The sequence below is a fragment of the Arachis stenosperma genome, chromosome 4, assembly GCF_014773155.1.
Source record: "Arachis stenosperma cultivar V10309 chromosome 4, arast.V10309.gnm1.PFL2, whole genome shotgun sequence".
NCBI classification, from domain to species: Eukaryota; Viridiplantae; Streptophyta; class Magnoliopsida; order Fabales; family Fabaceae; genus Arachis; species Arachis stenosperma.
This window is the reverse complement of record NC_080380.1, coordinates 12620651-12632761: the sequence shown is the minus strand read 5'-3', so window position 1 is coordinate 12632761 and position 12111 is coordinate 12620651. Positions and strand designations below refer to the sequence as shown.

Genomic DNA, 12111 nt, shown 5'->3' with positions numbered 1-12111 from the left:
CCATTTTTGTTGTGGATATATGGATCCCAATCCAAAATAAATCAAGTCCCATGGAAAATTTGGACATACAGTGTGGGAAGATTTTCTATGGTTAGGGACGTATGTGTCAACTACAAAAATGAACGAGAAGTTTCATTATCCTCCACGTAGAAAAAATTTATACACCTCGTTAATCTTTAACTATAAACTTAGTGTTATGCTTTAGGAAAAGTATAGGAACCAAGATAAATCAGCTAACTTTTTAAATAATTTTATTTAATAATTAATTTTAAATTTTTTTAAAATTCAAAATTTGAATAATTAAAAGCTGATTAAATAAATCTAATAAAAAATTATGAAAAACCTTTTCCTTCTCTCCTACTCCCACTCTCACTCCCGTAGTCTCACACACAGAAACTTTTCTCTAGTTGGTGCAGCCGCTGCGACACCTAACGTCACGCCGTTAGGTGACATTCCATAATCACCTCTTCACCGCCGTGAAGGAAATCGGAAGAAGTTCCGCCGTCCCCTTTTCTTCATTTTATCGTTGCATCGTCGCTTCATTGTCCAGGGATCACTTTCCTTCCTCAGGAAGGACTGTGATCACCATTCTCTCTCATCTCGTCGGTCTTCTTCTTTGTTCTAAGTGTCGATTCGTCGCTGCTCCAGTGCGCCGTTAGTCTCGCCTCCATGACCACCGCGTCATTGTCTCCTTGGTGCGCCAAATTTCGTGCTGATAGGTAGTTTACTACAAGAATCATTGCCAAATTTCCTTGGTCCGCGTTCAAGAATCATTGCCCCGCTGTCGTTCTCGCTGGTTGAAGGATTCTGTCTAGCTATTTATTGCTACTTCATAATTCTTGCAAGTTATTTTTCTTGTCTTCTATACGTAGGTTCCTTTGATTTCATAACTATCGCTAGTGCTTATTTGGTTTTCATATTTTTATTTGTTGTATGAATTGTTCCATATTTTCATAACTATTGCCAACTTGCTATGTATAACGCATATAGATAATAGACTTATGTTCATTGCCATAGGTTAGGTGAAAATTGAATAATTGATGGAATATTAATTAGACTAGGGTGAAATCTGCCGTTATAAGCTAAAGATGAATGTGAAAAATTGAATAATTGATATTTATTTTTATATTTTTCGGATGTTTTTTGATGCATTTTTGACGTTTTTTAGGAATGGTATTATGTGTTTCTATTTAAATAATATGTGATTTGGTTGTTCTCTTTGCAGAAAAAATTAGAAAAATGGACTTATAAGAGCAAAAGACAACCCACAATTCATGAGGGATACATGTTTTTTATGCTTGTTAGCAAGTAATTTAGATAATTGGCTAGGGATAAATTTCAGGAAAAGATGGATGAATGTGGCAGAAGTAAAAGAAACATATCCTTGGATAAAGGAGGCTTTAGATATATTCGTTCAAAGACAAATTCAGTTGTAAATTGTAAAAATTGTAGGCATCACTTGCTTTTAGAACCTGCAAAGGTGTGAAAGAGCAAGAAATTAGAAAGGGATACGAGATTTTTGGAACTGAATGAGTCAAAATTGATTATCAACTTGAAAAATTATAATTCGTCATGGTTGCAACTTGCAATTTCCCCTATAGTTTGTTTTCTTTTTGTATATATCTGTGTTGGTATAGTCAAAATCAAAGATTGAAATTGAATATAGAATGTAGAATTAGTTGAAAGATGTACTAAGTGGGAGTGTACAAAATGCAATTCATTCTTTTATTCATTTGATTTTTTTTGTAAAAATGACAAATAAATATCTAGAAGTGTAACAAAACACTTCTGTCAAGTCTCTTTGGCAAAAAGATATTGTGTTTCTTATCATTTGTTACATGTTTAAACATTGAATTATATACACAATAACAACAAAATTTTTATTCTTATTACTAATGATTGGATTATAAGCATGTCTTAAGATTTAGAAAAGAGTGCATGCTAGTTTAACAATGTTCTTAATTGCTCTTAGATTTTTAACAAAATATTATAACAAATTTGAGTTTTAAAGTCACATTACGCTAGGGATTAGGAATAGATCACAATTAGATAGTTTCTTGAACAGAAGCAATTCTATTCTTTTCTTTTCATTTTATATTTAAGAACTAACAAGAAGCAACTACTAATTATGAACAATTTTGATTCCATCATTAAAATAGAAGAATCAATGATGTCAAAAAGCTGTGTGATTATTGTTAGTTAAATTGCAATTAATTTATACAAATTATCATTATTAATCATTGTATTAGGAAAAATCATCATTGACTAACATGCATGTGATGTTCTGTGTTTTGGTTTTGTTTTTCACTTACGTGGAATAAGCTTTTTTAATTTGACATTCACATGGCTTCTATTAAAGTAATATTTATTTAGTATGAAAAAAGAACATCCTAATACTTGACAGAAGTAACATCCACTTAGATATTTGCAAAAACAATCATGTACCTACACGAAAAAACATGCCGAGTAGGACTTAAAAAAAAGGAGCCATGCAATTTTTAAAGAAATACAGTCCATCCACAACTGCAACACAAGAAAACTCGAAAAATATATAAAGTAACATTCATTTAATAAGAAAAAGGAACATCCTAATATTTAACAGAAGTAACATATATTTAGATCTTTGCAAAAATAATCAAGTACCTACACAGAGAAACATGCCGAGTAGGATTTTAAAAAAAGAGGTCATGCAATTCTAAAAGAAATGTGGACATCCACAACTTCAACACAAGAAAATTCGAAAAACGTATAAAGTAACATTTAGTTAGTATACAAAAGGAACATCCTGATGCTTAACAGAAGTAACATCTACTTAGATCTATGCAAAAACAATTAAGTACCTATTCAGAAAAACATGCCAAATAGAATTAAATAAAAAAGAAAAATGCAACAACCCTAAACTCAATAAAGAATCACCCACGTACATAGCAAATTGAACATCCTTTTGATATGAACAGAAACATCTACAATTTGAAAAGATAAAAAAGGGTTCAAATTCACCATCTTTAGATAACTGAATCAATTGTGATTAACATACAACATACAACTTAAGTGAGCATATACAAGTAGAGTCAACTAAATTACACTCATTTTCAATAAATTTGAAAACCACCCGTACATGCAGAAAGCAATTATTTCCTAAAAAAAGCCTGTGCAACGTGTGCATGCAGAATTCACAACTTCATGGAACAAATAATAGAATAGAAAATAATTTAAATCATCAACATTTTGAATTGCTTCCAATCTATACAATCTATAATAACAGTAATATTCAATCTATAATTGCTTCCAATTCAGCATAATTAAACACAAATTAAATGAAAAAAAATCTCAATTACTTCTTCCCTCCAATATAGGGTTTGAAAAAGAAACAGATATATATTCAAACATGGTAAAAACAAGGATAGGGGACTCATGGTGGGAGGGTGACGGCACAGCGGCAGGTAGCGTGGCAAGGAGGAAGGTCGGCAACGACCGTGGGCACGAACGTCGCTCGGAACACACATGGAGGCGCCGGCAAAGACGACGCCTGGAATTGGGTGGAGGTGGCGGGTTGGTCGACGTGGCAACGTTGGTAGTGGAAGTCTTGGCAATGGTGGCTGTTCCACATTAGCAGTGACTTCACCGGCGGATGGCGGTGGCGTAGCAGGGATGTCGAGTGAGGGAGGAAGAGGAAGGATTGTGTGGTGAATTTTTTAATTCTACTGAATGTAAATTTAAGAAGTGAAGTTAGGGTAACTAGTGGATAAATATTTAGGGATGTTTCTTCAATTGCTTGGACTTTTTGTTAAAAAACCTGGACTTTTTGTTAGAAAACCAGTTGAATTGGCTGGTAGTTGACAGATACTGAGTTGGTTCCCTAGTGAAATTGTATACTTTATTATGTTATAAATATATTTATTGTAGATGTCCTAATAAGACGTTGGGTCTTTGGCTAATAGTTGAACCCGTGGCTATGAATAGGCTGTCTCATGTTCTCTAATGAACACAATCAATAATAGAATTACCTATTATTTTTTCTATTCTTTCTTTTCCTTCCTTCAAACCTGAATTCTTATTTTTATAACATATTATACTTTTTCTTTCATATTTTTGTATTTTGATTCATAACTAAAAATTATTCTATACACAAGGAAGAATTTATTGTAAAGAAAACGCTAGCCTCTGGAATTCTTGGGATTATCTTTCTACATATTTGCTCCATTGCTGCGCTGGCTTTGCATACAAGATTTCTACAGTGTTGCAAAGAGATACACAACACGAATTTGAAGTCTTTTGATTGAACATACTGCATGGTACAAATAACAAAAATGTCGCCTGTCTCTCGCTACAGAAAATGTAGTGAAATGGCAGGCGAAACAAACAGGAACCAATCCACATTGCAACTATGTAACCACCCTGTATGTAGCTTACTGAGATTGTAAGCTGAAACCATCAATCCCCATATTTCTGTTTACATTTTGTTAAGTAAAGAGGCAAGGCTGCGAAGTTCCTCAAATGCATGCATTGTTTCTGAATCAAATCCTCCTGCAAACTGCATAAATGAATAAATGGTTATACAGAAAGTTCTTGGAATATGTATGAACTGAAACACTCAAAAGGATAGATTATAAATTATAAAATTGGACAAACCTGATGGATCCTAAAAGCAAATCTCACTCCTTGGAGAAGCATGTAATCCATTGCGGAATCTTTTTCTAGTGATGACTTTGCTTGCAGTTCCATAGCCACCCTTTTCATATACCTTTTTGCCAATTTAACCGATCCTAGCTTTATCTGCAAAATGTATTTGTTGGATCAAAGATCTTGTGAAAATATATAGCTTGCTGGATGATTACATTGCTATGTTATTGCACCTTGCCAATGATTCCATTATCAAGCATCCATTCTAAAGGAATTTGAAACTCCTTGCAGTTACGCATCAAAGAGTCTCGTGTGCGATGAAGGTTGTAAACGGTACGCTCCATCCTGACAGTGAATTCGAACACAAACATAAGATTTCTTTCTTTCTTTTCATGGAGACACAAAGCAAACATCACAGGTTTCATCATCATTTTAGTTACTTACTTTTCGGATAAGGTAACCATTTTCTTTAGAACGACATCACAAGGTAGCCGTGGATCATCCTTATACGATGAAACTTCAGATTCTAACTTTTTCAAATCTTGATATGCAAATGCTGCTTCTCTTAATGTGTCAGCTTTCTTCTCTGGCCAATCAAAATGCTTGAGGACTGCCCTCTCATCTACCTAAGAATGTAGCCCACACAATCATAAGTTTTTACTTGACATAGCATAATTTCGAAACTACAAAGGTGAAAGCTCATTGGATAAAAAGGCTTCTTACAAGGAAGCAGAGTTCATCATCAAGCCACTTCACGAATGCCACTACATCTTCAATGTTCTGGTAAACTGCATTGTTCACCTCTCTAATTAATGAATTTACAAATTCTCCCTGAGTTTCAATATCTGCCTTTATCTGCAAATCAAGGGATAGTTACTATTTTAGTGATATATGTGTAATCAATGATAATTCACTATTCTATGTATTGCTTAAACGGCAAGTAAGACATATATATTATGAACTTAGATGCATAAAGTTGGGTAAGAACTCACAGCAAGCAAATATGACGACCGATTTTCAATTTCTCCAATCATGCTGCTCCGAACATCTGCAACATCAGTTGTATCAGAGAGTGCTCCATTTGTAGAGTCCCTTCTAGAATCTCTCTTCATAAGTGAATGGTACAATTCCACCACTTGTGGGGCTCGTTTCACCGTCCCTGTATTACTTCTTGCTGTGAAATTCACAGGTGGTGGAGGAGGAGGTGGAGGTGGAGGAGGTGGAATTTGAGCAGAACTCTCTTGTTTCATTTTGCTAGAAATAGAACATGAAGGCCTAGGAGGCGGATTAGGAATGCGCAGGGCCCTCTTCTCGACATCCAAACAAGTCAAAAGCTTGTTAGCTTCTCTTTGGACAACCTCCAAACCAGATTGTTGAACGGATAATAATGGCACTGATGGTTCCTTCTCCATTTCTTTGGTACATACAAAACAATCCGATTGTCTTCTCTTACTCAGGACTACCTCTTCCTCTGAACAATTCAATCCGCTAATAGAGTGTCGTCTTTGGGGGCCTCCTGCTACCTCAGATTCCATCCAATTCTTCTCAATAATACTATCTGGACATTCTACTTGTGACAAATTATCACTAGTTATAGGCCACTTTTTCGGCTTCTTCATCAAATTGAACCTATTTCCACTACTACCACAGTTTAGGTACCTATTGCTTTGATCAGAGAAGGAACTAACACAATCTCCACTACTACTATTCACATCAGGTTGGGGGCTAGATAGCTTATCAGAATCCATTGGTGAGCATGTGTTCTTCAATTCATTTCTTAAACATGAATTCACCCACCTCAGGTATGCAAGCTCCTCAACCTCATTTAATCTACTCATTTGTAAACCTTCTACTTGTTTGGACAGGTCTTCATTGGTGACCCTTAGCAATGATGCCTCAGCTTTGATTTTGGCGACAATGTCACTCTGATAAAAGAAAGAGAAAAAAAAAAGGACGGTTGCTGAGAAAGAAGAGGAAAATGTAAATGATTGATAAATCAGCAAAGCTAAGTACAAAGCTCAACCTTATTTTAGAAAGTTAAAACCAAAAGAAAGTAACAACAAAAATGAAAGAATTTCTCTATCCTTAGTCGTCAATCAAAATTGAATTAAATGATAGATGATAAATGATAAATCATTGATTAAATTCATCCAAAATGCTAAAAAATGAATTGTCCACTATGAAGCACAAATACTTCATTTTCACTTGTGTGTGTATGTTGTCTCCATGTATGCATCATATTTGTGCAACATAAATCATCCAAAATTGACGAGAGTTTACCTCTGAAGATTTGGCAAGACAAGACAACTGAGATTCAAGAGAAGAGAGCCTGCAAGTGAGACTTCTCTTCTGCATCTGCAGCTCCTTATTGACCCTCCTCAACTCAACAACCTCAAGCTCAAGATCCTGCACTGAACTATCCTTTTCCCCTTTAACCACCACTTCACCACTCTCAGAAGAGACACGGGTCAATGCAGCAAGTTGCTCAGAGAGGCCATGTTTCTCTTGTTCCAATAATGCTACCTTCTTCACAAGCTCATCAACCTCACCATTGTGCTTCTTACACTCAGCAAGCTCTGCATGAAGCTTGGACTCTCTCTCCTTTGATTCTTGCAATAGCCCCCTCATGTGGTCAAGCTCAGTGAATAAATCAGTGGAAGATTGTCTCCTATGTGAAGGGTATCCATGTGGATGAACCTGAGCTCCACCATTAATAGAGCATGCCAAGTCACCAATGAGGGACCTCTTGACCCTAGATTGTGGTGGCTGATTCTTCTGGTTTTGAACAGCATCAGAGATTGTTGTCAGATTCTGCTGCTGTTGTTTTTTGGTGGGGATTGTTGATTGAAGTTTGGATTTTTTATCTGCAGCGAAGCCTTTTACAATATGGGCACCCCATGAAGAAGACAACCTTGGCCTTGAGATGATTGGATTGTTGGTTGTTCCTTTGGGGTTTTGAGGCTTTGGGGGTTGGTTTTGGTCTGCAAATTTTGAAACTTTGGACCTGTTCTCTGATGGATGGTTGCTTTCTTCCCTCATCCTGATGCTGATCAAAACCAAAGGAAAGAAAAGGAGAGAACTTTTGAAATGTGACAGATAGAGAGTAATACTAATAACAGCACTCTCTTTAGTTTACGAAGAGGATCACCAATTTAGTTTTGCATTGAAGACAATGGAATATTGGGCAGCTCAACATTGATGGGTGTTTTTTAATCTCTGATATATAAAGGTGTGAGGAAAGCTTAGCTTAGCTGCCATTAAAGGGAACTTTGGAGGGTTGGAGTGGTGATGATGATGACGAATGGGGTAAAAATGGGAGCTTTTGTTTGGAGTTAGCTTCAGAGCTTTTGAAAGTTTGAATTTTGAAAATGTTGAGAGAGAGAGAGAGAGAGAATGAGAATGGTACTAATGGTGAAGCTTAGCGAGGAGTACGAGGGTGGAGCTTGGGAACTGCAACGGTCGATTTTTTGGGAGTGGGTCCCAAACGCGATTAAAAGTTGACTTTTGGTTTAAATAGAAAGCTTAAGTAAACTACGTTTTAAGTGTTAACTTCGTAAAAGGTTCAATTTTTAAAGATGATTTTCATCCCACAAAATATATTATAAAAGACATATAACATATCTGAAAAGGGTGTTGCTAATGTGTATTTTAAGGATATATTTCGAAAGTATTATAATTTTTTTTTAATTATCGAAATGCATTAAATATATTAAAAATTTTAAATTTTTATGATTATATTAAAATATATTTTTAAAATACAAAATAGTTAAATTCATGTTAAAAATTGTATAAATTTAGTTTTAATGCATTATTTATAATTTTATTTAGAAAATAAAATATATTTTTTAACTAAGATGAATCTTTTTCTCATTAAGTATTTTTTACTAAGATGAATCTTTTTCTTTTCTTTTTTACAAAAATAATTTTTTTACATAAAATGAAAATAGATTTGAAAACCAAATTTTAACTCATTTTTATACATATTCTACATAATTATTTAAATATATTTTGCGAAAAATTAAATAAATGAAATAAGTTTCGTTACTTAATGAAAAAAAATCGTAGTTTATTAAATATTGAATCATTTGAAGATCAAAATATTTTTTAAAAAATTATTTTATCAAAAGCTGAATATTTTAGATATCAAAATAATAATTTATCCAGTTACATTATTTTAAATCATTATTTATATAATAGTTGTAAAAAATAAATATAATTACATAACTAAATTCATGTGTAAAAATCTTCACACTTATGGTTAATTGAAATTAAATCTTTACTTACTAAGCTTCAAGATATTACAAGGCACAAAATATAAAGTTCAACATCTTAAAAATAATTTTGGAAAAGGGGTTATCCAGTTTATCGTTCAAAATATTACATGGTAATTCTTTTGTCAACTACTTTTAGTTAACTATTTTTTTTGTCAAGATCTTATAAACCTGTCACACAAATTATATGTTAAGACAACTAAAATTGTCTCATTTATTTTTACTTTTTGATATTATTTGTCTCCTTTGTTCTGATTGAACTCGTGTACAGGACTAGTGACCAAGTAAGAAAGAAAGAAGACAAACAATAGTACAATACTGTAAGACCATTAGAAACAACACACATTACTAAAAGAAAAGAACCCTATTCTAATAAGACACCATGCAATTAATATGCAATATAATAATAACATTATATAAGACAACTAAAATAAAAGACATCCATGTTTTTACTTTTTTTAACATTCACTGTTATCCAAAAACGGCTAATTTTTTTTATATGGAAAAAGATTGCGTGTAATTTATCATTATAGATAATTGGTATATTTTTTTATATAAATTAATTTTTTTAAATTTTAAGTAATAAATTAGATCTTCAAATTTAAAAAAATATAGAAATTTGAAGGACAGATTTCATAGTACTATAAATTTGAGGGTCAGATTTGTATATTAAAAAAAAAAAACTCAAATCTAACCCTTAGATTTGTGTAGCATAAAAAAAATTAAAATCTACACAACTGTCTCTCGGATTTATGACCATCCATACCAAAAAAAAAAAAAAAACACACCAACTCCATATTTTTTGGACAAATGACTTATATAAAATAAACAAGAGAAGCGTTACCAGATTACAACAATGAGAAAATTGATACGTGCATGTCTTGTTTCACTATCTATATAAATCGTGGGAGCCAACCACGGTTCCTAGTTACACATAAACCGTGACTGGCAGCAGGGGTTTACTTGGAAGAGAAGCTTAACGTAAACCGTAGTAGGTAGCCACGGTTTACCCTTGCTGAATAAAAGATGAAAACCGCTGGAAGCAGCCACGGTTTATGAAGACAAATGTGCATAAAATATGGCTGGCAGCAATGGTTTATGAAGGATCTCCAATGTGCATAAACCCTTGTAAGCTAGCACGGTTTATGAGGAGAGAAATTCTATATATACGTGAGTGAGATTCAAGCTAGTGAAGAGATCATTATCACAATGTCAAGTGAGGAAGAGAGTGTTCTTGTCTTAGTGCATTGCTCTGGGAAAATCAAAAGAAGAAAAAAATATGGTGTGAAGTTCACTAACAGAGAACCATTGAGTGTATTCATTAGTTCATCAAGTACTTTGTCGGATGTCAAGAACAGCATCTTGCAGAAATTTGGGGTATTTGGGAGCAAGTTGGTGAAGAAGATATTCTACAAGATTCCCATCGCAGTAGTCTCGAGCGGTGTTCAGTATGATGCGTTCGTGTTAGCGGCTGATGAAGATATTAGGGTTCTGTTTCATTGCGTTAGGAGTTTTCCGGAGGTCAGAATACACGAGCTGTATGCGAAGTTGGAGGTTGCCGTCGATAGTTCTGGGGCATCGGCTCCAGTTCATAGCTCGACTGCCGCAGGCGGTGTGTCTTGTTCGATGCCTGCGGCCCGGCCATCTGTTCCGCAGGTCGCATCCCCTTCCTTCGCGACTGATTTAGAACGAACGGAGGTAGTTGGTTTTGTACCTTTGCATAATCCTGGGGTCCGACAGCAGGCATTTGAGGGGGATACAGGTCATGCCATAGTTCATGAAGTTCAAGGCTTCGGGGAACCTGATCGAGTAGAGAATGCAATGCGGGACGATGACTCTGACCAGGAGCCTATAGATATCTTTGGGGACAGCGATGATGACACAGGTGCTAATTCACATGCACAACAAGGGTCTTCAAGTTCTGGCATACAGCAGTACCCTCCACACTTCTCCACTCTAAACTTGGAGGCTCTAGGTCAACAGGCGGACGGAGGTACTACAGTTGGGGGTTCATCAACAGAATTTTAGATTGGGCAATCGTTCCAGAATAAAGATGAAGCTGTTCTGAGTGTGAAGGACTATAGCATCCGTCGAGGTGTTGAGTACCGAGTGTTGGAATCGGACCATCTGAAGTATCATGGAAAATGCAAGGAGTTTGGCAAGGGTTGTAGTTGGTTGATTCGAATATCGCTCCATGCACGAAAGAGCACTTGGGAGGTTAGGAGGTACAATGGTCTCCACACTTGCTTGGCCACCTCTATTTCCAGTGATCACCGTCAGCTTGATTACCACGTTATCTGTGCGAAGATTTTTCCATTGGTTAGTGCGGATGCTGCAGTACCGATAAAGGTGTTGCAACAAGCAACTGAAGCTGATTACGGGTTCAAGCCCAGTTACCGGAAGGTTTGGATGGCAAAATAGAAGGCAGTTGCACAAATATATGGAGACTGGGAAGAGTCTTATGCCGAGTTGCCACGTTGGATGCTAGGGGTGCACTTGACGATGCCCGGGACAATTACTGTGTTGAAGATCTCTCCTGTTCGCGTTGGCAAAACAGGAACAAACAACCAAACAAGTTCAAGCACAAGTAATGAATAGATAATACAAGTAGAAAATATACAAGTAGCAGGTGATATATATCAATTAGGCATTCCCAATTAAGGCATAGCAAACAAAGCACACATACGCATATCATGAATGTCTATCCTACTGGCCGTGAGCTCATGTGTCGGTTATTTTGCCAGAACACGACACATCTGGTAGCTAACCCAGACATTGGTCTCTAGGTTGCGCATCTCCAGGAGGATAATAAACGAAGAAGAGTGCCTTTCCACATCGAAGGAGTGTGCCTTTCCACCTTCTCCTGGAGGATATACGAAGGAGAGTGTCTTTCCACATCGAAGGAGTGTGCCTTTCCACCTTGCAACCAGAGAAAAATGTGGGAGAAACAATACGAAGCAGAGTGCCTTTCCACATCATAACTAAAAAACAAAACAATTAAACAATTAAATTATTATTCAATTAACAAATGAAATTGTTAAATCTTTAATTTATTAAATAATTAAAAAACCGGTTATAAAATTAAAAAGCCGATTTCTAACTGATTATAAAAAATAGGTTTAATTACTCTGTTTGTCCCTATAATTTTGCGAAATTTTCAATTAGGTCCCTATACTTTTTTTTCCTTTTAATTGAGTTCTTGCGCCAATTTTTTTTT

At 35.3% G+C, this 12111-nt stretch overlaps 2 protein-coding genes across 2 annotated transcripts; one reads left to right on the top strand and one right to left on the bottom strand.

The window, feature by feature from the left end:
* Positions 1–4192: 4192 nt before the first annotated feature.
* On the bottom strand, positions 4193–7891 carry LOC130976608 (protein CHUP1, chloroplastic-like). Its single transcript, XM_057901516.1, has 7 exons — positions 6904–7891; positions 5616–6548; positions 5347–5478; positions 5068–5249; positions 4857–4968; positions 4633–4776; positions 4193–4534 (listed from the first exon to the last, which is right to left on the bottom strand). The coding sequence occupies exons 1-7, from the start codon at positions 7660–7662 to the stop codon at positions 4454–4456; spliced, it is 2343 nt and encodes a 780-aa protein (XP_057757499.1). The 5' UTR covers positions 7663–7891; the 3' UTR covers positions 4193–4453.
* A 2212-nt stretch (positions 7892–10103) lies between these two features.
* Positions 10104–11315, top strand: LOC130974625 (uncharacterized). The gene is made up of 2 exons (XM_057899486.1): positions 10104–10895; positions 10941–11315. The coding sequence occupies exons 1-2, from the start codon at positions 10104–10106 to the stop codon at positions 11313–11315; spliced, it is 1167 nt and encodes a 388-aa protein (XP_057755469.1).
* The last annotated feature ends 796 nt before the right edge of the window (positions 11316–12111 follow it).

Bases quoted from the DNA above. Each gene is read 5' to 3' on its own strand.
- LOC130976608 (XM_057901516.1), bottom strand. From the start codon at position 7,662: ATGAGGGAAGAAAGCAACCATCCATCAGAGAACAGGTCCAAAGTTTCA. The intron at 5,250-5,346 runs GTAAGAAGCCTT...CTACATTCTTAG, and splicing joins ATGATGAACTCTGCTTCCTT to GTAGATGAGAGGGCAGTCCT. The intron at 4,535-4,632 runs GTTTGTCCAATT...TCATTTATGCAG, and splicing joins TTGCTTTTAGGATCCATCAG to TTTGCAGGAGGATTTGATTC.
- LOC130974625 (XM_057899486.1), top strand. From the start codon at position 10,104: ATGTCAAGTGAGGAAGAGAGTGTTCTTGTCTTAGTGCATTGCTCTGGG. The intron at 10,896-10,940 runs GTTGGGGGTTCA...CAATCGTTCCAG, and splicing joins AGGCGGACGGAGGTACTACA to AATAAAGATGAAGCTGTTCT.